This window comes from Cuculus canorus, chromosome 22, assembly GCF_017976375.1.
Source record: "Cuculus canorus isolate bCucCan1 chromosome 22, bCucCan1.pri, whole genome shotgun sequence".
Classification (NCBI taxonomy): Eukaryota; Metazoa; Chordata; class Aves; order Cuculiformes; family Cuculidae; genus Cuculus; species Cuculus canorus.
This window is the reverse complement of record NC_071422.1, coordinates 276,408-304,191: the sequence shown is the minus strand read 5'-3', so window position 1 is coordinate 304,191 and position 27,784 is coordinate 276,408. Positions and strand designations below refer to the sequence as shown.

The window sequence follows — 27,784 nt, the reverse complement described above, 5'->3', positions numbered from 1 at the left end:
TTGTTTCTACGCTGTTTTTATTTTGGAATTTGAAAATTTTAATGGAAAACATGAACAAACAAAGCTTCAAAGTATAGCTTGGCTGAAAACACAGATATTTTTTCCTAGATGTGAAAGACTGCATTGGTCCCTTCCTTGGAGTGGATATGACAAAAGGGGCTATCTTAAATTGACGTGTCCCCTCCATCTCAGGAGATATAAACGTGCAATACAATTGGGAGCCAGGCAAACTACTGCTAGGTTTCAGCTAGCATTAGTGGATAATGTGCAGTTCTTGGCAAGGATCTTAAAAGTAGTTTTCCCTTCTTCCACAGTAACAGTGTTGGGGTTAGGGACAAAGGTTTGGTTTCTATTTCTTGGCTGATCTGTGTCCAGGCTGCACTGCAGTTGGTGTGGTCTGGGGGAGGTGCTTTTTGTTGTTTTTTTAAAGCACCAGACATTCTTCTTTGTGTTTCACTGTCTTTTGGGACAGTTTGAATGCCTTGAAAGCTTGGTGTTATAAATACTAACGAGGTAATGCTTGTCTTCTGCACCGTGATTACACCCACTGAAAGCATCTGCTAACCCAGCAAAGGCAGATCAGACAGCATTTGAAATCCTGCTTTTCTTTTTGCTCCAAAACTGACTGGTGCCAACTTTCCCTCTTTGATTCAGGTGTGATGCAAGCAGCCCACATATTCGTCCTATTGGCTATTGCCAAGAAACTGGAACCCCACTGACAACACCACCTGGTATGTTGGAAGTGAGACTTATTCCTGCCTCGGTAAAGACCCGCAAGGTTTATCTTCCACTTAATTACGTGTTTGCAAGTTACAGGCTCCACTCTACTCTTTTCTCTGCTGACTGGCCGATATTATTTTTCACACTTTTTGCCACTGCATTGCATTTTCATTCATAGCTCTCTCAAAAGATGGAACGGGGTTTGGTAATTTGTGATTGGATTTGATTTCAGAAGGGAAAGAACTTTGAAGTATTTGCAGCATTTCTTTTAAGGTAAGGTGGAAGCAAAAGGAGTCAGTATCATGATTTCATAGATGATAAGATGGAATTTTTGGAAATGAAGTAGTACCTGAAGCCACATCTCTTTCTGCTGCACTGGAATTCAGTAAATGAAGAGAATGTTGGCAAATGAAAAAGGACAGAACGCACAGGAAAATCAATGTGGTTTTAGGCCTTGGAAGTGCTCATTCACCTTAAAATAACAAATATTAAAAAAAAAAAAGACACCTGCTGTTTGCTAGATTGGCAGCCCTGGAGCAAGAAGTTCTGTAATTACCGCGTATCAAGTTTAGCGGAGTACATAGCACTGCAAATCCTTCTGCATTAACCTTTGTGACTTTGCTGCAGATGCAGAAGGGATTGTAGCCGCTTACTCTTCCACACCACATCTGTCCCTGCTCCTGGATCATGCAAACAAGGCTGTGGCATGCAGTTCTTCTGCTTATATCATGATTTCCTCTGCCCCTAGCAGTCAGTTCTGATTTCTCTGCTGAGAGTTCTATGTGCAAAAATTGGCAGACTCTCCTATGTGTTTAGTGATTGCGCCCTCCTGCCAAAAGGAGACAATACTGAGGCTGAAAAACACTGAAATAGGAAGGGAAAAAAAAGGTAGAGCAGTTTCTTAAATGTAGCTGCCAGGCAATGGAGCCTTTTATCTCCAGACTGCAAATTTTACTCATCTACAGGTGAGTAGGTAGCAGGGAACGAGAAGTTTCTACATCTTGCAGACACTCACACATAGAATAGTTAATAAAATAGGGAGTTAATTCAGTGATGCCATTGCACATCACAGAATCCTCTGACTAGCTCTTAATTGGCAGCTTTCTTTACCCAATAAGTTTTGATAAAGCTGTACAGAAATGAACTCTTCAGGCTTTTCAGGTCGGGGTTACGGCCCTGTGTAGAAGCTGGGGGAACTTGCAGTGCTGCAGTGTGCACTGTAAGTGCTGTGTACGAATAAACAGAGCACTATCTGATGCCATCCGTTGTAAGTGCTAAATTAACATAATAACTATGTGTTATATAGGGGCTTTTCTATTGTTTGTAAAAATAAATGTGGAATTTCCTTACTTAAAAGTTAATTCTCTGCTTTTTCAGGATATGAGAATTCCCAAGCCTTCTCATGGGAGAAATACTTGGAAGAAACTAATTCCCAGGCAGCCCCAGCAAGAGCATTCAAACTGGTTGGTGGATCTCTTTGTTTGCCATAGACCAGGAGAGTGGGGGAAACTGCTGTTATTTGTCCTTTCTTGCTAGAAGCTTTACTTGCTGGTGGTTCACCATCTCTGTGCCAAGAGGGTGAAACTAGGCTTTTGCCTTTGTGCCTGAGTTTAAGGTCATCTCTCACTGCTGCTAAAAAAAACCACACAGCAGACTGTGAAATTAAAAATAAACAAACCTGCTGTGAAAAGCTGTCTTGGGAAGGATTTTTGACTCTAAACACCTTAGTTGCTCCACTAGCAGGTTTAAGAGAAGAGCCTTCAGTCCACACAGGTAATTGCAGCTTTCAGAGGAATGTGACGAGGGCAGTACCTTGCCTAAGAGAGGGCTTGGAGAGGCAAAAGAGCTGGTCTTCTGCTCAAGGCCTGCCTGTATGGGCAGGGGATCTCCCAGCTGACATCTGAGCAGGATTTGTACTCGCCTGCACAGAGGTTGGAAGCGGATGTCACTGGCCTGCAACTGGGGATGTTTAGTGGGGAAGGGAAGAAGGGATTGGAGCTATGTGTGTATTGGAAGGCGAATGGGGAATGTGCAGTTCCTTCCTCAGGTGTCCCGTCCTCATAGGTTCTAAAACTCCTCTAAAGTATTTTCACCTGGTGGTTGTGCAAATCCTTCTTCCCTTGGGTAGTGAGGCTGGAATTAAGGCAGACTGAGAAGCTCCTATTAGGGACTTATATTTTCTAGTGTAGATCTTGGTTCTTCTAGGGGGGAGCCAGCTGTGCCCTCCACAGAAATAAACACAATAATGGATGGGAGATCGTCTTTGCCAAAGCCCTCAGTGGAGTAAGATCATTCTGTAGACTAAACCAGAAGATGGTTCTCTCAACTTTGGGTGCTTGAGGTTTTGTTCCTTACATTGGAATTCGGTGTGTTTTATCTGGAAGCTGACTGTGAGCAGAAACAAAACAAAAGCCTTCAAAATAACTACAACTCTCCCCTTCCTGACTTCAGAGTTGATTTGTTTTCTGTAGCAGCTTCTTCCACAGCACTGCCTCACCTTGCTAAACTTTACAGCGTATTTACAAAGTTTTCTGTGCCTTCGTGAAATTTGTCTTGATTCCTTCCAATGAAGTTAGTGTTGCAGGTTAGTACCTGCTGCCCTCCTATATATTTTGTTGGTAAGCTTTTTGGGTCTGAGGAGGAAAAGCAGTCAGTGAGGCCTCAGTTAAGGGAGGTGAAAATCCAGCCAGACAAATTTGATAATTGCTAGATTTCAGCAGATGTCCGTTTGAAGTTGTTGTAGGTTGCAAGGTGGGTGTCAGGGAATAGGAAGAGGCTGGGTTTGCCTCTTTAGAGAACTGTAATGCCACGGCTGAACTCCAAAACATCCCTAGGATTAAGGTTTTCCAGAGTTGGGCAGACAGCATATTCAATCATACAGTGCAGCGTGTGAAGCACCTGGGGACCAATATGCAGGATGACGAGTGAAGCTGTCAGTAGGGGCATTTGTTGCCCTCAGGGTAGGCTCACTGCTCATAAGATCCCAGCAAGTGCTGGAAAACAAGAACCTTCAGAATACAAGAATGAAAGAATGCAATAATTAGTAATCATTAAGGTTGGGAAAGACCTCTAAGATCATCCAGTCCAACCATCATTGGACATCATGCGCCTTCCTTGTCTGACTTTTCCTCCTTACCCTACATCTCTGCAGTCGCTGCATTGCTCCGTCAGGTGTCTGACTTTGAGAGAACAGCAGAAGAACCAGTTCTGGCTCTCATGGAACTCCAGAATATGAATCAGCATCCAGGACTGTGTTTCAAAAATGAGACTGGAGAAAAAAAAAAGGCACTCGATATATCAACAGTTAATAGAACTCTTTCGAGATCAAACCTCGTTATTTTTTCTGGCTTGGCTGGCATGAAGTGCAAATACACGGCACAGTTATTGATTTTTTATTATTATTATTATTATTATTATTATTACAGCCAGCAATTACTGGAAATCAGTATATAAAAATACATGTTGGGAGCCAGAACAGACATTTCTCACTGAATTCGTTTTTAACAGTTTTCAAGGGCTGTTTTATATGTAGTCTGGAGACACTGACCATCAGCACAAGTAGCAGATCCTGTGTTTGGATTTCTGCCTTGTCCTCCTCCACCCAAAGACGCAGGAGGAGACAGCTTGGTTGTCAGCATCGCTATTTCAGTGCATTGGCTTGGACTGTCAATTCAAAAACATTCATGTTTTTGTGTTGCCAAAATGGCAGCAGCCCTGCAGCATGACTTAGACAAATGGCCCTGCTTTTCTTTGGGGCAGAATTTTGTTCTCTAGCACTTAGGCTCCTTCCTCTGGGAAGATGGACAAGGTTGGTTGGTTCAATAAGGCAGTCTTAAAACTAAAAGCAGCTTAGATTGTCTGGTTTCCAGTGTGTTGCGTGGCTGAAAGCTTGTGGATAAATATCTGTGTCCAAATGAAAAGACCAAAGAGAAACTCCAGATGTGGAGTCTGTAATCCCCTTTGCTTAGAAGTGGACTCTTTCCCTGCCCCAGCTACTGGCAGGGAAAGGAGCAAGGGAGATCGTGAGGGAAGAGTGATTATCATCTTTTCAGTAACCAGATCTTGTTCAAAGAGACAAATTACCATTTCTTGCTAAAATCCTGACCTCTCTGTGCAGAAGTGAAGGAGGATGTGTTTGGAATGAGCATCCGATGCTCCGTAACCCCCTGCTAAGGAAGTCAGAGGAGGAATTTGCAGTCAGGCCTTGAAAGCTAAATAGAAAAATTGGGAAATGCTGTCCGTTACTTGGAGGTCTGCATCTGCAGGTCCTACAAAGGGCACACACCAGCTTGAAGGACATAGTGGAGTTTTTACGAAGTAGTTTGCTGGAGTTTGAGAGGAAGGGGAAGTTGGCAACTGCAGAGGGGAGACTGGTGGCTGGAGCTGCTCTTGAGTCCCAGCACCCAAATTCTCAGTAATCATCATTGACAAGACACAGTTAAGGAGATGGTGACCTGCTTAGTGAAGGTAACTCTGTGACATCCAGATGCTGCATCTAGTGCCTAGAAGGATGTTGCGTGTAGTGTAGTGAAGAGAGACGTCACACAGTGGTGCGTTTCAGGCGTAAGGACAGTGGTGAACTGTCAGGTGTGAGATCGTATCTCTGCTCTGTTTGGGACTTGTGCTGCCAGACTGTGTAGTCTGTCAGGGGAGAGCATTCGGCCTTTCTTCTGTCAGGGAAGTGCCTCTTGCCCTGGCTGTGAAATGCTGCTCTGAGAAAGCTCAGACATCCTCTTGAGTAGTTTTGGTCTGATGACAAACAGACAGGTTGATCCTCTAGAAAACTGTGGTTTTAACCTCTGACACTGTCTGCCGTGTGAGATCAGGGGCCAAAGCTGCAAGGGTGTTTGAATGGTAGATGAAAACTTCAGTGCATTTTATTCAGAGCAGGTGACTTGCTCTGAACGCTCCAGACCTTTTAACATTCTGCTTGCAATCCTCTCTTGCAGCGTCCTGCTCACGGATTCCAAGTTAATATGAAGTTAGAGGCTGTGGACAGAAGAAATCCCATCTTGATAAGAGTGGCAACAATAGTTGACAAAGACGACCATCGCATTAAGGTATGACCTTGCTTGAAAGCTCAGAGCCCTGCTGCTGAGGATTATAGCGCTTGGCTGAACTGATTTGGTATGGGAAGCAGTGAGCAAACGCCTTCCAGATTATCCAGCCTACAGGCCTGCCCAACTGGAAACGATTTCTGTTGTTTTGTCCTCTGGAAATCTGGTGTTGTTAGTTACTGTTTTAATGTAACTATTTTGAAATAATGTTTGACGGTCTGATTTTCCATCTCTTTGTGGTTTCTGTGTGAGCTGTGCGAATGAAGGCAGTGTTAATGTTCTGCTGCTGGGAAGCTACCGCACAGATTTTTTTTCCTAGTGTATGGAGAACCCAAAGCAAGTTAAACCTTGGTACATGTGGAAAGGGGCTTCATTCTTCAGTATGATTTTGTTAGATAAATTATTTTAACTAATTCTTTTCACATAAATATATTGCCGGAAAAATCTGTTGTGCTTTGGCTTCTGAGAAATTAAATATGAGCCAGCTAAAGTGGGAGCTGCACCAATGAAGGCTCCTTAGTCACAGATCTCCTTCCCAAGGGATCATTAGATGGGCAGGAGAGTTCGCTTCCCATTATTGATTTGATTCCCAAGTCTGCTACCAGTCTCTCATCCAGCAGAAATTCTGTTCACTTCAGAAGTCACTGAACTTGTTGGCTTTTATGCTGTTCTGGGATCCTCAGAAGAGAAAGCAATTAAATGAACAACGGCGTTTGCATAGATTTTGTCTTTGTGTATTGAATGTGCTGGAGCAGCTTTGTGCTCTGTGCTTTCTTACAGACCCTGTGATTTGACTGTGTCACCAGAATCCAGTTGTTCTGTAAGACATAGATGCGGGGGTCAGGAAAAAAAATAGTTACACTGAGCACAAAGGACGATTGTGCTTGACTGAAAGGTTGATTGAATCAGCCCTAAGCTGAGCAAAGTGAAATAAAAGGGAAGTTAAAATAAGAGCTGAGTCATTTCCTTAACTGTATTTCTCACTGACAGTGTGTTCTTCTTTTAGATACACTTTGATGGTTGGGACCATAGTTACGATTTCTGGGTCGATGCAGACAGCCCTGATGTTCATCCAGTAGGCTGGTGTGCAAAAACTGGACACGCTTTGCAAGTCCCTCTAGGTAAAGTAGATGACATCACGTTGTTATGCTGGATGATTTTCCTAAGTGCAGTCTGCTCTTCAGATGCACAGAGCGTTTTACAAACCCATTTAACTTTTCTTTTTTTTCTCTTATTACCAGGGGCTGTTGATCAAGTGGGACCAGGGGGACAAGCGTGTCCCACTCCAGGCTGCCGCGGCATCGGTCACATCAGGGGACCGCGATATGGAACTCATCATACGTATGTACCAAAGATCTTCTCGCAAGGGTTCTGCCTGCAAGTCTGACTGCTATCTGTAATAATAATGCAGCAACAAGCACCTGCACTGCACTGAAATTATCTCAGGGTGTTTATTCTGGAGATAGTTATAACTGCAATCACAGCTCCCTCTTGTGTCTCAGTGTGCTGTTTCATCATAAATTCTGTTTATACCAGTATAATCATTACAACTGCAATGCAATCCAACAGAGATTAATTCACTCTGATTTCTACATTCCAGCATTACTGAAGGAATTTTTTTTTTAAATAATATACTCAGGAACAATATGCAAGGAGGCAGTTAAAGAGGGAGAGAATGTGGGTAGGTTATTAAAATATAAGAATGAGGAGAACTAGCTCATGTTTTGTGCTCTGCCGTTTGATTGCTTATGTGCTTGTGGAAAAGGAAGGTTTTTCTTGATTAAGCCATTTTAAAGAGCAATGAAACAAACTCAGATGGGAGATCTGAAGGTTCAGTAGTAAATAATACGGCAAGGGGTTTTGCATTTTTCAGAGTGGAAGCTGCAGGACTTTGTTGTTTCATTAAATATTGTTCAGACAAGCAGATTACAGAGGAAGAGCTCCTCTTGTTCTCTGAGGTGACTCTTGGAAACCATGACTTTGGTTTCTAGTTTTGCAATGGAGATCTCTGCTTTCCTGTACCTAAGACAGGGTAATAACATCTTATGGGAAAGCTGGGAAGGGCTCTTGATCAGGGAGTGCAGGGTTAGGATGAGGGGGGACGGTTTTTAGCTAAAAGAGGGAAGATTGAGATAAGATCTTAGAGAGAAATGTTTTGCTGTGAGGGTGGGGAGGCCCTGGCCCAGGTTGCCCAGAGCATTGGTGGCTGCCCCATCCCTGGAGGGGTTCAAGGCCAGGTTGGATGGGACTTTGAGCAACCAGATCCAGTGGGAGGTGTCCCTGCCCATGGCAGGGAGTGGAACTGGGTGGGCTTCAAGGTCCCTTCAGACCCAAACCAATCTGTGATTCTATGATTTCCCTGAGTGTTTCTGGCTTCACGTTCTCTGGGTTCATTGATGAATATGTCTGCCCGAAGCTGGTAAGGCTGAAGGGCTTAAAAACATGCATTGTCATCTCTCTCCCTTTTTTTCCTTTTTTTTCTTTAACAGATTAGTTGGCTGCCCGTATTCCGATGTGAACCTCAACAGAGAAAACTTGTTACAGGACCGCCTGGGCGTGGAGAGACCCTCCCCTAGCAACCCAATGCCGAAAGCCGAGATGCTGGGGACTCCTGCCCCATTTCTTTTGGGAGCAGGAGAGTCTTCTCAGGAGTCTTCTCTTCCGTCCAGGTGAGCTGAACCCTTTCCTTGGGCAGATTCTGGGGAGCAAAACCATTTTACAAGGCTGAAAAACTCAGGACTTGGCAAAGAAGTAGCAGAACATTGAGTCCGTACTATTGACCTATGCCCCAGACACTCTTAACACAGAGCAGTGCACTTTTATACCCTCGTATGCCTTAATAGTTTTTTTTATTCCTTAATCCCACTGCTTTGGTCACATTCCAACAAAGGAAATTGCCTTCTGTCTCCATAATTTTTTCCTTGCTGTTTCAATTTAAAATATATTCTTTTCCTTCGTTTCCTGTCCTGAAACTGTCAAGCAAGGTTATTTTGCACTATTAAACTGCAACTGCATCCACCCCATAGTCAGCTGCATTGCACTGGTAGGCGTAATGGCTCTGTGTATCACTTGGCAAACAAGTTGAGCTCCTTCAGATACTTTATTTATTATCATCAACTTAGTCTGTGTGAATCCAGTCTCCCTAGGGCAAACTCCAGAATACTTTTGGTCCTCATTCTGTGTGAAGGCTCACGTACATTTTAAAGTTCATTTGTTTGCTTAGATTTATAACATTTTCAAGATACATTTGGCCAGAAAAAATTACTACTTCTCTCCCCTCTCTGCTGTTTGTGGCTAAAGTTTGCCTCCTCCCATCCCAGAAATGTTTTGTCTTCTCTTTTTGTCATCTCCATTTTCTAATTTTAATGCCAGAATTGGTTGCATTTCAGTGATTGCCATAAAACGCTCTCAAGAGATTTGGGATTCTCCCAGAATAAATGCCATTCTAAAATAGTGATATATTTGCATTTTTCTGTGTATTTCATTTCCTGATAGCAGGAGGTCTGAATTCAGTATGCAGAGGTGATAACGCCCTAGTGCTTGTCCTTCCATGGGCAACTGCATAGTTCAGTTTATGCATCAAACTCATGGACTCATGGAGTTTGGAGTCATGAAGTCTCTGAGGAGACCTTATGGCAGCCTTCCAGTACTTGAAGGGGTCTGCAAGAAAGCTGGGGAGGGACTATTTAGAGGGGATGTAGTGATAGGACAGGGGTGAATGGCTTTAAATTGGAAGGGGGAATATTTAGACTAGACATTAGGAAGAAATTCTTCACAATGAGAGTGGGGAGGCCCTGGCCCAGGTTGCCCAGGGCAGTGGTGGCTGCCCCATCCCTGGAGGTGTTCAAGGCCAGGCTGGATGGGGCTTGGCGCGACCTGATCCAGTGGGAGGTGTCCCAGAGACTCTTAAATGTTATCTGGAGGTATGAAGATTCAGAAATGCTAAATTTCTTGATTTCACTGTAACCCATGCTTCACTAGGTTTTGTATAGCTGCCGGGATCAGAGTCTCAGTCCTCAGGAATTGGTTTATTTCACATAATACCTTAATCTGCCCTGAAGAGTGAAAAACACTGTACTATGCCAGTGTTGCTGGTGTGGAAGAGGAACATTTCTACCACTAGATGGTGGTGGTTGCTCGCAGTTGCAAGGAGCAGCCAGCTTTGCTCTCCTGCGGGAAAAGGAAACCGAAGATGTCAGCATAACTACTATCGTTTATCTTTCTTTCCAGAAAATCTGCACCAGACAGTGAAAAGTCATGTCCAAGCAGTGTTCACAGTCTGTCGGAAAAGTCTGATCACAGTCAAAAAAGGTACTGGGTGGAAGAGGATTCCTCTGCAGACATCAAAGCCAAATAGAACCAGCAAATAAGACTTTTATGGTGCATTCTCATGCATTAACAGTTGCTTTTCTTGATGCTGCTGCTATATCTGAAAGACTTAACTTAGTCTTAGTAAATCATAACTTAGCCTGGCCCACTTTGATCAGAGATTTGCAGCATGGCATTTTAGAGTGACGTGGTAAATCTTCTCTCTTCCTCATGCTACTTTGGGCCCTCTTTTCCCTGCAGTAAGCTCCAATCTGAGTCCTAGCCATGAATTTAATGGCACAGTCCTTAGCTTAGAGAGAGAGGTCAGGGACAAAGCGTTGCTATTGCTTATTTTAAGAGGGAAAAGTTTTTGGTTCCTGTAAATCCCATTAATCTCTCTATAGAGAAGAAATGATACCAACTTGTTTGAAATGCTTTGTAATTGATGCTTTCAGGCTCGGGTGCTCGCATGCCTTTATAAATTTCCAGCTGGCGAAACAGCAAAGCAATGGAAAAGGTTGGTTTATTTTATTTCTTTTTCTGTCTGTGAGCATATATGTGCAATATTCCACTGCCACAAGGAGCATTTGAAACTTTACGGCTTTTTTGTCTTTGATTCCACAGCCAAGAGAAAGCAGGAGGTGATAGTGAGGGTGGTCTTTATTCCTTTAAAATGAGGAGGAAGGGTGAAATTACTCAGAAGTGAAAAGGTTTAATACTCTCATAGAAAAATAGAATTGTTTGGTTGGAAAAGACCTTTGAGATCATCGAGTCCAGCTGTACCTGTCCACTGCTAAACCACATCCCTCAGTACTTTATTTACTCATCTTTTAAACACCTCCGGGGATATTGACTCCACCACCTCCCTGGGCAGCCTGTGCCAACGCTTGATAACTCTTTCAGTGAAGAAATTTTTCGTGATGTCCAATCTAAACATCCTCTATTGCAACTTGAGGCCATTTCCTCTTATCCCTCTTCTTGGGAGAAGAGACCAACACCCCCCTCGCCACAGCCTCCTCTCAGGCAGTTGTAGACAGTGGTGAGGTCTCCCCTCGGCCTTCTTTTCTCCAGGCTAAACAACCGCAATTTCCTCAGCTGCCTCTCATAATTCTTCCTTTCCAGCCCCTTCATCGGGTCCGTTGCCCTTGCCTGGATGCACTCCAGCCTCTCAATGTCCTTCTTGTAGTGAGAGGCCCTTTACAGAATGATGCCTCATGTTTATTAACTGAAAAGCCAAGCTTGCACCATCTCTGTGTCACTACATACCCTTCTGAATGGCAAGGGATTTTCGTTCCCCAAGCAGTTGCTGACCATTCTGACGAGGGGCTCTCAGTCACAGCCTGGCAGATAGCTTAAGTCCCATCGCCTTCTTTCTTTAGACACCACTGTGTGTTCAGAAACATAACTAGAATAATTTTGGGTGGTGACTTGTTTAAGTGTCTCCCAAGGATGAAGAAGAAAACAAAAAATTAAATGGAAAAACAGTGCTTTGTTTTGTTTTTCTGGTATGTGACAGGTTAAATTTTAAGAACAGCTTTCTGATATTGCTTTAGCAAACCATATGCTTAACTTTCAGATTTACTATAAAAAGCCATTTCAGAGAAGTGAGCTGACCAGGCTTTTAGGAGGATTTAAATGGTAATAAGTCTCCAATCAAAAATAGCTAAGCAGGCACAAACTGGGACAGGTGCCGAGCTTTTTTTTTTTTTGTTTTAATACTCATTTTTACCTAGTTCTGCCTTCCGTAGTCAGAGAGGGAGAGCTCTGCCAGCTGTGAACCGGGAAAGCTGCCTGCTCTCCCCCACTCCTTCACCTGAAACAATAATGGGAATCAGTGGAGGGGAATTCTGCAATAATCCACTGACCTGTAATTTCACAATTACTCAGAGATTTAATTCCATCGGCATTTAGACTACTAGAACCCTGCTTCTTTCTCAGAGGGGAAAGTGCTTTGTTTAGCTCATGGTTTGGATGCTTACCCCTCAGGATTTGGGCTTAGTGAAGACAAGGAGATCGTCTGTGGTTGTAGAATCATAGAATCACAGAATGGTTTGGGTTGGAAGGCACGTCAAAGCCCTTCCACTTCCAACCCGCTGCCATGAGCAGGGACACCTACCACTGGGTCAGGGACGCCACGCCCCATCCAACCTGGCTTTGAACACCTCCAGGGATGGGGCAGCCACGACTGCTTTGGGGAGCCTGGGCCAGGGCCTCCCCACCGTCACAGCAAAACATTTCTTCCTGAGATCTCATCTCAGTCTCCCCTCTTTAAGCTGAAAACCATTTCCCCTCGTCCTATCCCTGCGCTTCCTGATCAAGAGCCCGTTCGCAGCTTTCCTGGAGCCCCTTTTGGTACCGGAAGCTGCTCTAAGGTCTCCTCGGAGCCTTCTCCAGGCTGAAGAACCCCAACTCTCACAGCCTGTCCTTGTATGGGAGGTACTCCAGCCCTCGGATCTTCTTCATGGCCCTATGATGGAAGCAGTGCTCACCCAGTAGGGATGTGGCAGTCTGTCAGATCTTGGGCACAAATGGTATCTCCTGCCACAGGGAAAGAAGTTGGGGCAAGGATGGCTGCTGGCCCACCAGCAGGGAGGCAGGGGCGGAGTGGTTGACAGCCTTTTCAGCAACAGTGTCCTGTGCCCTGTTGTCACCAGGAGCATCAGCTCCTGAACCAAGCAGTTCTTCCTCAGACTTTATTTTTTCTAATCCTCCCTCTTTGGGCTCATTATTAGAAGTAGACACCTGTATTTGATGCTATCCGTCATGCTTTAAGAGGTGGGAGTGAGGTAAGGTGACACAACTGGGAACGGGGAAGTGTCCTTTGGCTAGGTCAAGCTCTACCCTCCATTGCTGCTTCCACTTGGGCTGGTGAGGAGCAGGCACACCATGGAGATCTGCTTTTTCTGAAGAATGCTGTTTTCCTTCATGCTTTACATGTAGCGGCTGGCACACCCTACAAGTCCTTACACACCATCCCACTGACAGACGGTTGTGCTAGCGCTGAGCAAACCCCGCAGAGGTGAGCGGCAGCTGTGCTGTGCTGGGCATGCCGAACCATGCTGAACGCAGGAACAAAATGAGAATGCTGTCCAGTTACCAGGGGATGTCGCTGAGCAGCCTGCACACAGCCCTGCAGAGTAGGGGGCGAGGGGCTGCATACCTTAATTGCTGTGAGCCAGAGCAATGCTTCTCATCTTATTTCCATCCTCTGCTTTGCTTTCTGTTGTGTAACCAGGTCCCTGTAGGACCATGACTCTGCACTACTCGGTGATCTCATTAGGGAGGGGTGATTTCTTCCTTTTTTTGTCCTGATTTTGAAAAATTCCGTCACGTTAGACATGAGGAGGGAGTTGATGTCTGGAGGTAACATGCAGCACTCCTGGGCTGGGAGTCTCCTGGGTGAGCCCAGGCCGTTGGCTGGCACGCGTTACGCTCCTCACAGGCTGGCTACAGCTGTGAGCTGGAACGATGCCCTTAGTTTCCAGCTGAAGATGCTGTTACCAGAACTGCTTCACCTTGTCAATAACACGCTGCATACATCTCTGTTAGCAGCATGACATCATTTTCCAGGGAAGAAGCTAATGATAAAGCCTACAGCCTGGCAATCTTATCTTTTTTTTCCCTTTCTCCCTCTTGGAAGGGTGGGAAGTATGCCCTGAGAGCTCAGTATGCCATGCAGTAGCCCTGCCTGGCTGCCTGCTCGCCCTGTCTTGCTTGTCCCTTCAGAGCGCGACCCTTCCTTCTGCATTGCTATAAGTGCTCCTACCTGAAGCCTTGCTCTGACCTGTCTCGTTTTGTTTTCCAGACCCTGATTTTGATCTCCAGCACGCCCTCCACCAATCCATCTTCATGCCTGCCCTGGCCTCCAACCCAACCCATCGCCTCCATCTCTGCTGGGAACAGCACTGCAAGCTCCTCCCAGAGGTCTCAGGCCTCACAGCCAGACATGTTGCCAAATGGACTGTGGAAGAGGTGAGTTCCCTGTGCTGCTGTCTTGGGATGTGCGAATGGCAGTGCCCTCCTTTTCTGGAGTGCGACTTGGAAGTCATCTTTATTCCCTTTTCTTTCCCAGGCAGTGCTTTACTGTTTACTTTGTGTGTGCCGTAGCTGACTCAGCTAGAAGTTATATCCAAGTCTCTTTATAAGGGAGGGGAAGGGTCCACAGCTTATTTCCCTGCATAGGATTCCTTCTTCTTGTTTGTTCATTTACCCCTTGATCCAGCCCTCAGGCCTCATTCTGACAGCAAATTCCCCTTTCTCTCTGATCTCCCTCCCCGCCTCCTGTGACTTTGCTGCCGGTTCACTTTTACATTGCAGATAATTCCAAACTGCACTGTGCATGCCCGCTCCTCCTGCGTCTCCCTGCCTGATTCCCTGGGAACCGAACTGCCCACAGCCTGGCCTGATTTCTGACAGAGGTAGCTGTGCCGCTGGGGATGTGTCTCTGCAGTCCCAGCTCAGGAGATGTCTCCTGTAATTAGGCAACGTGTGAAAACGCTACTGGCTTTTGTGTGCTGAGTAGTTGGGTTTTGCCTCGATGCCTTGGGCATAAATAATACTTGTATCTGCACTTGGGAAGCGGTGACAATTTGGATCCTGGCACTTAATCGCAGGCCATTTAATTCAAGAGAAATGTGCTGTAATGCACTTGCAAGGATGTAGGTAATCTGCAAAGCAGGAAAAAGGTGCTGTTCTTCATGATGTGTAGAGGAGCTTCAGAGACTGTTAAAAAGTGCATTTTCCCTAAGTGCCTCTTACATCAGATAAATCTGGTCTTGACTTTGCTTGTCATGCTGGAGGACTGCTAGGAGACTGGTGGGATTGCAGTGTCACAAGGGATAGAACAATTAGTGTGACTGTTTGAAAACATGATCCTTTTTTTGTTGGTGTTTGTTTAGGTTTTTTGTAATGAAAATGTGTTTGAATTAAATTCATAGCAAGGAGGGAAAAACCTCTCTGAAAGAGTGGCTGTGTGAGTCCTTCTGTTGAGGAAGCTTCCAGTGATTTTTCCAAAAGGTCTTTTTGAAATCAATAAAGGGAGAAGCAGTTCAAATCCTCTGACAAGATAATCAGAATCGCTTTCTTTTGGATAAAACATAGAGGCTGGTTCATGGAAGAGCTAAGTGAGGGTACAACCCAAATAACATTGTCCTTTGCAGCTGACCTTTAAAGCAACTGCTGAGTAAATTTAACTGGGATATTTGTTAACGGATGAATGTGAGCAGGCACTACAGGGCACTCTGTATATAGCGACTCAAACCCAGAACACACTGAGCTGTGCTCTGTGCTGCAGCCTGAAACAGCTGATGAAGTTCTGACTGCTGGTCAGAGTGTGAATGGCGCGTTAAAAAGTTCAATTGCAGCTCCACTGGACTGGCTGAAGTCATGGCAGCTTTTGTCTTGGATTTTAGGGAGGCGAGTCTAGTTTTGCAAATTATGTTCATCACAAATTCCCATAGGGATCAATTCGGCCTCTGTGAGAGCACTTGCAGGATCAGCATATGCAGGAAAATGTAGCTGCAGGTCTGGAAGATGAAAGCAGCAGGACATTCTGTGTTTTAGGGAGTCCAAAGTAGATTTGATCTGTCCACATTCAGGCTCCTAACATCTTCCTGCAGGGCAAACATTTGCCTTTGGCTTGTGCTTTGAAATCTGCACAAAGGAGACCCATTCTGCTGCTCTGAAACGAAAGCAATGGGAGGGCTAAAATTCTCCTTTGGTTTCAGACTGAAGAGCTGTTTTTGTTTTATAAAACCCACATTAAGGAAAAAAAATGTTGCTTTGATTCTCTGTTGGTTGAGCACAGCTGAATGACAGAGGAGCAGCAGCATTTAGGGGCCCTCAAGCTAAGAAACTCCTGGTAACACTGAACAGCCGACAAGAAGGGTTACTTTAGTGCAGCTTTGTTATTTATGGAAGGCTTCCTGTCAAGTTCGCAGAGCAGAGGTAGTGAGGGAGATTGAATCACAGAAGAACATCACTATGTGCTAAGATTGTATTGTTCATTAGTTAATGCTGTATCAGATGCTAATACCTTGTCCTTGTGCTAATTCCTTGTGGGTTATTAAATCACAGTTGATCCTAGCTCCTGTCTGCAGTTTCATGAGGTGCTGGCAATTCTCTGTAGCCTGATAGCAGAGGGGTGCCTTGAGAGGAGTCCTGCAGACCTCACGAGAAAGGAATCATAGAATAGCCTGAGTTGGAAGGAACCTCAAAGATCATCCAATTCCACCCCCCTGCCATGGGCAGGGAGACCTCCCACTGGATCAGGTTGCTCGATGCCCGTCCAACCTGGCTTTGAACACCTCCAGGGATGGGGCAGCCACAGCTTCCCTGGGCAACTTGGGCCAGTGCTTCACCACCCTCTTTGTGAAGAAATTCATGGAATTCATGGGAATACCCATGCTGTGCTGCTTTCAGGGTCTCACACAGCTGGTGTTGTATCAGCACCTTCCGTAGGGGCTACATGGAGTTTCCAAAGTGCTCTCAGAATTACATGAAGCTCTTCTTCACCCCACTTCCCTTTGCCATCTGCAGTCATAGGTTAAGACACTCCCACCAGAGAGCTCTGTGAGCACTGAGATTGTTACCAGCAGGAAGGGCACGCAGGCATTCGCCTCCTCAAAGGAAAAGCCCTGATTTGCCTGATCACACCGTGCTCCTGACCTGTCTGACACCTCACCTTGAGCCCTCCAGCCTCACCCTTTTGTGGTTGAGGGCTCCGCTGCCACCGTTGTGTTGGTTTCCTCCAGGCCATGGAGTTACTCTTCTTTCACCTTGTGCACCTGACCCTCCTTCATCCCTCAGCTGCTGCATCTTGGATTGGGGATTCGTCCCGGAGCGGCGATGGGCCAGTCAAGTCACTGTAGCTCAGTGGAACCAGGGTCCAGCTTGCATGCTGGGGACCTTCTCTTTTGCATTCTCCTCTTGCATCCTCCTTCCCTCTCTTTTCTCCATTCCTGCTAAACCCCAGGGCTGCTGTTTGTTTGAAAAACTGCTCCTGTGGCGCGGAGTGCTCGCAGTGTCCATACGAATGTCTTCTGGGACAGATCAAAGGCCTGTCACTCTGTGTCAGTGACAGCAGCCAGCAGCAGTAGTGCAGGGAAGGACACAGACTCAAGGCAAGCTTTAATCATTCCCTGGAGATTTCTACCAGCCTCTCATACTGTAGACACTGAAGGGCACTTACCGTCTTGCCCCCAGGCGTCCAACTGTCTCTTAAGTTCCTGAAGGTACCAGACCCTGTAGAAGGATTTTCATTTGTTTTAATTATATGAGATGGGGAGGATTCAAAAGAAAAGTAGTGAAAGTAGTGTTTTGTTATTTGTTTATAATGGGATTTTACACTTCTGCAAAGGAGATTTGGAGTCGCTGCCTGGTGGAGAAGTGGATTCTAGGAGTTACCTTTAAATGGAGCAGAAGATGAGAGCGGAACATGAGAGGGATGCTCTGCTTTCAGATTGCATAACAGAAACAACGGGAATCAGAGCTGTTCACCAAAATTGGCTTCTGCCAGGGTAGAGCCAAACCCGCAGGGCACGCTTACATCTCCGTTCCTGCATGGTTGGAATGGGGGAGGGGGGGAAGGGAGTGACTATTAGTCAAGTGGTGGGATCAGCTGGGAATGCAGTGACATGCTTTAGGAGGGAGTTTGACAATCATGAGTTAAAAAAGAGGCTCGTATTTGACAGTGACCTCTCCTAACTGTTTGTTTGTGTTCATGGAAGAAATGCCACATCTGTAATAACTCAAATGAATTTGCCTCATGAAACAGAGCTGTTCCTGTGAAAGAGCATCCAATTAGCATGCGATGTTTGATCTGATTATGCCTCAGTATACAAATCTTCTGTGAACCAGTGAAGCTACAGCTGGAGAAGACAATACGTATTAAGTCATCCTCCACTGCATTAGGACTGCTCCTTACACTGCTTAGTGTTACATAATGTAATCCAAGGGCTCCTTGCACATCTCCAGGGAGATTATTCCAAATGGTAACAGATTTCCTGCTTAGGGAGGTTTTCCCTAATGTGAAATGCAAAATTAACTTTTACTCCTTTAATCCTGTTGGTTCCATGGATCCTGTGCTCCCGCCCCAGGATTAAAGAAAATGAAAACTCCTCTCCTTCCTGGCTCCCCTGCATGTTGGTAAACCAGACGTGCTCATGTGGTTGGTTTATCTTGTCTCCCAAAGGCACATCATCATTGGAGCCTGTCTAAATTCTTTTCGTCTTTGTAGTTTTACTTTCCAGCAACACCGCAGAGAAAGTGAAGTTGTGGGTGGGTTTAAAATAGCACAGCCATACATGGCTGCTAACCTGTAAAGATATTGGTGATAGTTTATAACAACCCTTTTGGGCAATGGAGAAACTGGACTTTTACAAAAACATAAGTGGCCAAAAAGGCAATAGGGAAAGTATTATTGGTACCCACAATGTGCTTTGCTGCAACAACCCAGTAGTGTTTTTCATGTATACACTTCATTAATGGCAGTGTTGTAAGTTGGGAGAGTATTTCCTGCTCTGCTCCTTACTGGTGTGGCCCCATCTTGTGCAATTTTGGGTGCCACAGGATAAGAAGGATCTAAAGCTGCTTTTAGGGGGTGTCCAGAGGAGGGCACGGAGCTGGTGAAGGGTGTAGAGGGAAAGCTGTATGAGGGGCGGCTGAAGTTCCTTGATCTGTTCAGCCTGGAGAAAGGAGACTGAGGGGAGACGACTGAGGGGAGACCTCATGACAGGCTGCAGCTTCCACACACTGGGAGCAGAAGGATCAGGCGCTGATCTCTTCTCTCTGGCAACCAATGACAGGACCCCAGGGAATGGCAGGAAGATGCCAGGGGAGGGTTAGGTTGAACAGTAGGAAAAGTTTCTTCCCCCAGGGGGTTCTTGAGCACTGGAACAGCACCCAGGGAAGCAGTCACGGCCCCAGGCGTGACAATACTCTAGCAGCATTTGTCCAACACCCTCAGCCCCATGGTGTGAATGTTGGAGCGTCTTGTGCAGGGACAGGAGCTGGACTCAATGGTTCTTGTGGGTCCCTTCCAACCCAGGTCATTCTGTGATTCTATTAAAGTTTAAAAACTCTTGCATATAGAACTCATATACATAAATACGACCTTTTTGCTTGATGATACCCCATTTTAATTGTCCCTATTTCTTTTTTCCCAAATGTAATTACAGGTTGTGAGCTTTGTCCAGCATTTACCTGGTTGCAAAGAACAAGCATCTGTTTTCAGAGAAGAGGTAAGTCAAGTCTGCCTGAACCCTGCGCTGAGCTGTGGGTCCAGTGACAGCAAAGTGAGTTTGTACCCCATCACTCCAGTTACAGCACAGAGAACACAGACGTGCTCAGAGTTGTCATTGAAGAGCCTATGGCATTTAGGAGGCAGCTTCAGCATGAGCTGAATTCCAGCGTGGCTAATTGCATTCTGCTGCTTTAAATTTCCCCTGCAGTTCCAATCACTAAGCTTATGCTTAACATCTTGCCTTGGACTATTGTGCAGTGGGTTTGGCATCGCTATGAAGATGTCTTATTGGAATGGTGCAACAAAGATCTCATCTGCTCGCTCTAATGAGCACATATGCCTGCTTCTTTTGGTGAGGTTGGCAGGCATGGAGTTTCCCAGGAATCGCTGGCATCCCCCAGGGCTGAGGTGAGAGCAGGAGGGAAACCTTCCTTGGAACAAGCAGTGGTTGGGAAATTAGAGCAACTCCTGCATGCAGTCTTTGCTGCTGGTTGCTGGGTTGAACTCTGTTCCCTTTGGTTCACCATGGCTGCAGCCAGCGTAGGACACGGCTCTCTTCCTTAGCACCCTTCTTTGCATGGATCACATTCACTTAGGCCCCCAGTTACACTGCAGGTACGACGCAGAGATGCTTTATGAAGATACATGTGCACAGATGCACTTCCCCTTCTGTCATCACAGCTCTACTGCTCTAATCATAAGAGGGAAGGGACTGTACCCTTTCTGTCTGTGCGGCGCTGAGCACACCCTCTGTACCGAGACAAAGCACTGTACATTTTAGTACTGTAAAGGGCAGGTTTTTAATAGATGGCTGCTCCCCAGAGCTGGCGTCCTTTCAGGATGAATCACACTGTGGTGCATTTTATGGGATTTAGGTATCTGTATTTTGGTGTCCCTTGCTTAAAAATTCATGCACACACACAAAATATAAAGCAAAAGAAACGGAGGCTTGCAAAAAGCACTATTGACAGTATAACGATACAGTGCAATACTCTTTAATTGAATGTAGAGGGAATAGTGACGTTTATGCGAATGAACCAATCATTCAGTGTAGCTGGGTGTAGAAGGTGCATTCTGATTTCTAGTGAAGATGTGTTCAGAGGAGAGAGTTTGGCAGGTGAGATGTAACTGGCAAATCTAATGAATCCAACCATTTGCAATGTGTTTTATTTCTTCTAGCCATAATTTAAATGGGTTCTGAACCCAGTAACTGCTTTCCAGCTCAGAGAGTGGATAGACACATTCTGTTTTAATTTCTTACTTTCTGCAGCCTCAAAGTCTGATCCCCTCTGCCAAATGAGAGAGGCCGGGGTAGTTTTTCAGGTTTATGCTCAAACCAAATTGTCAGTTTGAAATTAAAACCCTTTTAGCAGTTTGGCTTTGGCCATAATTCAGGTGTCAGTAATGGGACTGCTGAGCTCCACCTGCATGGCCCATTATCTGTAATCAGGCTTTTGAGTGCTCTCCTGTCAGGATAAATAAATCCCTCGCAAACTTCTCTTGGTTAGGGGGGAGGGGTTGCTGCTTACATTAGAAATGAAGAAAACAAATTGTGCACAGAATTTTAAAACCCATCCCAATAAGATTGAACAAAGAAGTGAATAATAAAGTGCTGGCACTGACACAGTGCTTGTCTCTAGGTCTGTTTCAGGGAAGGTCTGTGTAAAACAAGTATCTTTGAGGCAACGCAGTGAAGATGAGCCATAGTAATAATAATGAACTCAAAAGCACTTTGAAATGTAGGGCTGTTTTTCAGCAGTTCTTTTCTCCTCTTGCCTCTTTAATTTAAGCAACAGTCTGTTTCAGCCTGTTTTCAATGTGTTCACTGCAGAAGCATAGACTGTAGGCAGTCGCGCATAAAATTGGGAGACTTTGTGGCCAAATGTGGACTGGGAGCGCTGCTGTCATTTCCAGTTTACATACTGGGAGGTCAAGTACCTTGCTAATGGTCTCTTGTGCAGTTAGAGCAGGGGAAACCAATTCTCCTGACGCACAGCTCTTTGCTTTAGTTATATGTTGGTCCAGGTTTATTCGATGTGTTCTCTTCTACCAGTCACCAATGCCCAAAGAAGTTCTAGTTAGCACAACTACGGAAGTAGAATTGTTATTCTGACTGAGCTGAGTGTCCAGTGGTGTCTGCTGCACTGGTGAACATCAAGTGAGAGGATGAGATGCTGTCAGTCCCTGTAAATGGACTTTAATAGAATGACTTAGGGAGACACACAGGGTTTGTCTGTGTCCATTAATCTTTGGATTTTTCTCTGCAGCACTGCGGTTTATATTAATTAGATCTGTCCTGTCTCTGTGGATGTTCTTGTAAACCCAAGTGAAGCTTTAACCTCTTCTTAAAATAATGTTATGATTTCACTCACTGCTACCAAAGGCATCCTGTATTTTCACAAGGCAATTTGTTTTTCATTTGCTTACTTTGAATTTAATCAAATATCTCCTTGCTGATGGGTTAGGAGAGTGTGTGTGTAAGTCCAGATGGATTCAGTGTCCTTACTGTGCCTTGTTCTCTTTTACCATGTGCTATGCAAGCCCATTTAGTGTCACTGAAAATGAATTCTCAACAGCCTTCTGTTTCGCCTTTAAACAGAGACTTAGTGTTTGTGGGCATGAAGTGTCCTGGTTGTGAGAGTAGCCAGATGTTCACAGCTCAGGAACTGTCCTTATGGTGAAGAGTTTTAGCAGAGCTGAATGAAAAAAAGCAGAAAGAAGGGTGTTTGGCTTTAAATTTTATCCTGAAGGGTCTCCACAATGACAGTACATAATGAATGCACTTGGAAATGGTAATGTTATATTTCTAATCGTTGTAGATCAGTGTAATAAATTAATTCTTGGCAAGCTGCCTCCTGAAGACTCGCATCTGGATTTTCTGATCTAGTTTCTGGCTGCAGATTGTGAATAGGCCATAGGATTTTTGACAGTTGTTAGCTCTTTAGAGCAAATACAGTGAATACAAAGTTTAATGAGTGAGCATCCTCCTCTTGGTCTCTCCGTAAGCCTTGTCCACACTTGAGCTTCTCTGTTCCTGTAAAAAGGGTGGCTAGGTGAGGTCTGAGACCTCAGAAAGGGCAGCATCCCTGGGAACCTCACAGGGGTGTTGGTGCAAGAACTAGGGAGAAATAGAAGGTTTTAGTCTTCAGACCTGCATTCATACTTCCATTCCTCAGTGCAAAGTATGTTCTGTAATTGAATCATTGAATCATAGAATCACTAGGGTTTGAAAAGACCTCTAAGCTGATCCAGCCCAACCATAGGCCCAACTCCACCACCTATGCTAAATCATGTCCCCAGGTGCCACACCTGCACACATTTTAACCCCCCCTGGGGCTGGAGACTCCACCACTGCCCTGGGCAGCCTCTTCCAGTGCTTCACCGCTCATTTGTTAAAGACATTTTTCCCAGTATCGAATCTAAACAGCCAGAAGTGAGAATCCTGTGTACTTCTTGATGATAACCTTTACATTGTGTTTCCACCCACCAGCAGATAGACGGTGAGGCCTTCCTGCTCCTGAACCAGAATGACATAGTTAAAATACTCGGTATCAAGCTGGGTCCCGCCCTGAAGATCTACAACGCCATCCTCATGTTGAAGTCTGCAGAAGACAACTGACAAGAGCCCTTCAGCAGAGCCCACAAGCAGTTAATGGGGAGTGGATCGTCAACTGAGAGCATTACCACTGCCGAACGGGTAGATCAGGACTCAGATGTATTTTAAGTAGGACTTATTAAAAATATTTTGAGGACATAAAAATCCTGCCACAGTCTGGAATATGGGGCAGCTTCACTTCCAAGAAGAGGATATTATTATATTTTGTAATTGAATTTGGTTTTGATGTATCAATCTCTTTTGGAGATCTAGAAGAAACCTCCGGTTCTAAGGGGAATCCAAGGTCCAACATTGGTGGAGTTGCAATTGCAAGAAGAAAGCTGTGATTAAAACGACTGCTGTGTCCAAGATAGTGCCTGAAAAAGAGACTGAGTTATCACCAGCATGTTTAATATATTCAATATGTATGAAAACTGAGAAAAGGGAGTAAGAAAACAGGGAAAAGATGCACTTCAGAGCAACTCACCTCTATCCTTCAATGCTGTGACCCAAGAGCTGACCTTTTCAGGACTGATGTTTAAATTCCAGTTTTTCCTACTGATCCGAGTTGTTCTGATACCCCTGGCTACTGGGCTGCCCACACCACAGCAGAAAGGTACCATGGGCAAAGGGTTTCCATCTGTGATGGCTCGCGTCATTTCTGCTAACCAGCAAAATTTTCTCACTCATGTCACCAGAGAGCAAGGAGCCAGCCCTGTGTAGGTAACCTTTGGGTAGCCAAAGATCTCTGGAAAAGATACCTCCCACAGGAGACAAAGATAAAGATTCTAGCTGTCATGCTTCTGCCAGTGCTTTTGTGCCACTGCTCTCTGGACCAGGAACATCTCGTGGCAAAACAGCACAATCAGGAGCACTTGGGAGTTTGATGGGTTTGTTCTTATCCTCTCCACTGCCAGCCAAATGCTAGGAACATGAGCTAGAAACTCAGCAGTGGCCAGTGTATGCGTACAGATTTCCTCGGAACAATTTGCTTCTTTGTTTGAACAATCAAAACACGTGAACTTTGTGCTTTAGTTTTCTAAGGCACTGGCTCTGCTGCCTCTCCAGCAGCCGAGGCATTCAGGGAAGTGCTTGGAAGGGGAATTGGGGTTTGAAGAGGCAGAAAAATGAGTTGAGAATTACTTCTCAAAAGAGAGAGCAAATCTCTGTCAGGGAGGAAGCAAAGCTTGTGGCTGTGGTGCTGTGTGTGTAGTCCGTGCTCCTCTGGCAGTAGGGAAGCACAATCCCGCTCTGCTCAAAGTCAAAGGACAGTTTTATGAACAAGTACATAGGACTGTGATGTCCTGGATGAGGGATTTCCTCACCATTACTTCCAGAACCATCCTCTCACCATGGAAGCTGTGGGGGAAGCAGTGAGCCCTGCTGGGGACTCTGCTCAGTGTTTCCTTTTGTGCCTGGTAGCATGCTAGCTCCTGACTCCTAGCCACTCTCCGTTAGGTATTTGGCTGTTCCAGAGTTTAGCTAGAACCAGTTTAACTAGGGAAGCCTTTTCACCCCTTCATTCAAAGCTGCTAGGCTGAACCTTCTGTGTGTGAACCCCTCAGAGTGCTCAGCCTGCACAGACGGTGTTGTAGAAGGCCAGTGTGCCGTTGGCCTCAGCCTAGTGTTGCATGAGTTTCTTGGGGCACTGCATGATGAGATGTGATCCAACCTCAACCTCCCTCCTGTATTTGCCATTTGTGCTGTTGCCTTAGTCCAAGCCTTAGTCTTGGCTTCTCCAGGAGCCATTGGGGACTGAGAATGAACTCACTCCCTGTGACTGGTGACACAAGGAATGCACTTTGTCTTCCCTCCCTGATCACTCCTCGTCCTTCCCACTGCTGAGAAGGTCCTTGTGACTTGCCTGAAGTAGTAAGTTCCTTAAATTGTAAACACAGCAAATCCATTGCCGCTGAAGCCATGCAGTCCTGGATTAATACACAGAGCAATTGTCTCCATACTTTCTATTTTTGTATAAGATGTTAAGGAGTTTGAGCCTTCCACAGAGAAGACATAGGGTTGATGGGTTGTTTCACAGCCAAAACATTAAATGTCAGCCAGGCAATAACAGGATAGTTATTTAATAACTATTATCTATATAGCTATCCTATTAATAATAACAGGAAAGTTATTTAATGTGGTGTTAAGGACTAGACAAGGTAGGAATTTAATTTATTAAAACACATTTTTAGTATGATAACCAGGATATTCACCAAAGACACATTCCTTTATCCCACTCTGCGCATCTGACATCAGTGTAAAGACTTGAATTGTAAGTGGCATCTCCTGCACTCTGACACAACTCGCCTTCTGGGCACAGCAAAGTTGCTGACAACTGGAGCAGAGGATCTGTAGCTGCACTGTTTGTCCCTGGCTCTCCACTGACTTGTTAAATAGCCCTGAGCCCTTCTTTGCTCCAGTTTACCCCTCTGTGACACCCAGCCAGGTGGGATGGGTGCAATTCCACCTTGCTCTCGTTTTTAGCAAGTGGCTCCGGCCTGATTTTCTGTTTTACCTCCTTTCTTTGGGAAACTCAGCTGGGGGACAGCAGATTGCCTCTAGCAGTAAAAGAAAATACAATGTTATTTCATCTTTTACTAAATATAGATGGAGGATGAAGAGAATCAGTGAAACAAGCAGTGAGATTCCAGTCACTGAAGTTATTCAAACAGAGAGAAATCTCTAATCCTAGAGACGTACATGCCAGCTGGAACAAAGATGAAAATGTGCACTTGGAGTTTGCTCAGTGACAGCAAGAGTAGTGCTTTCAGCAAGGAGGAACCCTTTTAGGGACAGAAGGAGGAGTGTGCTTCTTGTGCCTTTTTTTTTTAATCTGAGAATTGTTTTTGCAGAGCAAGCAAGAACATGCACACATCTATCACTGACTGCTTTGCCAAATATAGCTGTATTCCAATAAAATCAAGCCACTTCACAATAATGTGAGGGCAAAAAGATTTTCAATGTCTTTACTGGACATGTTTAAAATTCCTTAATATTTACATGACTGAAAAAAACCTGAACCAACTCATCTTTTAGCCCCATACATAGGAATTCTTATGTTGCTGCTGCCGTTTCCCTCACTCTGGGGAGCTCTCACCTGCAGTGTCATGTTCCTGCTGGCAGCCCCTGCCTGCACAAAATCAGCTCTGCCTTTTTCCCCCTCCTGCTCAAGGCCTGTGTCAAGGTGAGGCGTCTGCAGGTGCCTTTGATTGTCTCATGCTGTGTTGTCTCGTTTGAAACATGCACTTTGAAGCAGAAAGCCAAAAAGTTGTAGCTCTGTGGTGAACAATGCTGAAACTGGTTAATCCTGAGTTTCATTCATTGAGTGTCAGCAGAAACTGCCTGGTGGCCCAGCTGAGCCCAGAAGTCACTTAGAAAGATGAATATAATACTCAGAATCAACGCAGAGCTGTGACAGCTTCCTGTGGGCCAGCAGCGCAACAGAGAAGTTGCAGTTCTTTGTTAAAATGAAGCTTATTCCTGGATATGTTTTTGTTCCTGTTTTTGAAAACCGAAACGATCAATTGTTTTCCATTTTTCTCCTCAATAAAGAGTCCTGTTAACATTTTTTTTTCTGCTGTCACCAGTGATCATCCTTGTAATTCATCCAGTAGCAGCAGATTCCTGCTCTGGATAATGGATCACGTTGAAGTTGGACAGAAGTGTCCCCAGCGCTGATAGCAAAACTCCAACCAAGGGAAGAGCGCCATTCAGCACAGGGGATAAGCCAGTTCAGCTGGAGAAGATTTCCTGCCTGCTACTTTCATGCCCTGCTTAAGGATTTATACCACAGAAAGCTTTAAAGTTTCTGACATCTTCTCCATCCCGCGATGAGCCAGCTTAATTTTGACATTCCTGTTACTTGAACTGGAAACGTGTAGGGGAAGGGAGCGCGTGCCTGCTGCCTTGGTTCTGCCTCGGTTCTGCCTCTGAAATGTTTGCCTCTTCTAAACCAAACAAATACTTGAGCTTTGTGACACTAGCCATGGCGTTGCGCTCCACCGATGCTTTTTTTTCTGGAAATGTGAATAAAATTAATATAAGTTGGAACCTGGCTTGTTCTTTCTGTGTTTGGGTCCAACCCTGGCACGTGCTCATCAGGGAGCTGGGCTGGCTCGCTACCCTGAGAGGCTGACCCCAGCATGTGTTGGTCATCCTGGATGTCCCTGGCTTTGTCCCCTCAGTTTCCTCCCTCTAAATATGGCAATCAGAAAAGCAGCATTTTTGTATTTTCTCTCTTCCATCAGGTGGAGCTGAGTCTGAGTTTTCCTTGAGGTGCGCACAGGACAGCATTAGCCTGACAGGCTTTGTCAACCAGGGCTGTCCCTGAGCCCCTTATTCCTCGCTGTCTTTTACTGGTGACAGACTATTTCGATCCCTCGTGGTTCCCTGTTGCAAAGCATCCAAGGACTCTGCTTTCTGCCTAAAGCAGTCTCCAAATTAAAGTGTTTAACTAAAACCAGCACAAACTTGTAATCAGACCTAAACTCTGCATTTTGGGGTCTCTGTGTCTGTTTGACCTCTTTGACGCTCTCTTGGGCTTCCTCACTTCCCCATAACCATTTTAATTAACTCACCTGGGTATTTGTGTCTGCTCTAATTGTAATTAGCTGATAAATGGCAAACCACTGTGCAATATGCCCTCTGGTGGTTTTCCCCCAAAATCAGGTATTGAAGCTTTTGTCCTGATCTTCCTGGAGGTGTTGCTGGTGGAGCTGAGAGGCTACAGCTGCTCCTGCAGAGCTGAGGGCTGGAGGGCACCAGGGATGGATTCATGTCGGTGGCTGGGATTAGCAGACCTTTTGAAGCTAAAAATATAGGGGAGTTGGTGCTCAGCCATAATTTCTAAGCTATCCCATCATC

The 27,784-nt window shown here is 45.2% G+C and overlaps 1 protein-coding gene across 3 annotated transcripts in view; it reads left to right on the top strand.

Moving 5' to 3' along the window:
- LOC104059525 (lethal(3)malignant brain tumor-like protein 3) overlaps nt 1-26,964 on the top strand; it is a 40,073-nt gene extending 13,109 nt beyond the window's left edge. Inside the window, exons 10-21 of one of the 3 annotated variants that reach the window (XM_054086395.1) lie at nt 655-731; nt 2,098-2,183; nt 5,670-5,780; nt 6,784-6,898; nt 7,019-7,118; nt 8,267-8,446; nt 10,008-10,088; nt 10,541-10,602; nt 13,891-14,057; nt 19,262-19,324; nt 22,817-23,537; nt 26,509-26,964. In XM_054086395.1, coding sequence (XP_053942370.1) covers nt 655-731; nt 2,098-2,183; nt 5,670-5,780; nt 6,784-6,898; nt 7,019-7,118; nt 8,267-8,446; nt 10,008-10,088; nt 10,541-10,602; nt 13,891-14,057; nt 19,262-19,324; nt 22,817-22,945 — 1,171 coding nt within the window. In that variant the 3' untranslated portion in view covers nt 22,946-23,537; nt 26,509-26,964. Of the gene's footprint in view, nt 1-654; nt 732-2,097; nt 2,184-5,669; nt 5,781-6,783; nt 6,899-7,018; nt 7,119-8,266; nt 8,447-10,007; nt 10,089-10,538; nt 10,603-13,890; nt 14,058-19,261; nt 19,325-22,816 lie in introns of those variants that run through there. The other 2 variants (XM_054086396.1, XM_054086397.1) reach the window with 2 other exon arrangements.
- The last annotated feature ends 820 nt before the right edge of the window (nt 26,965-27,784 follow it).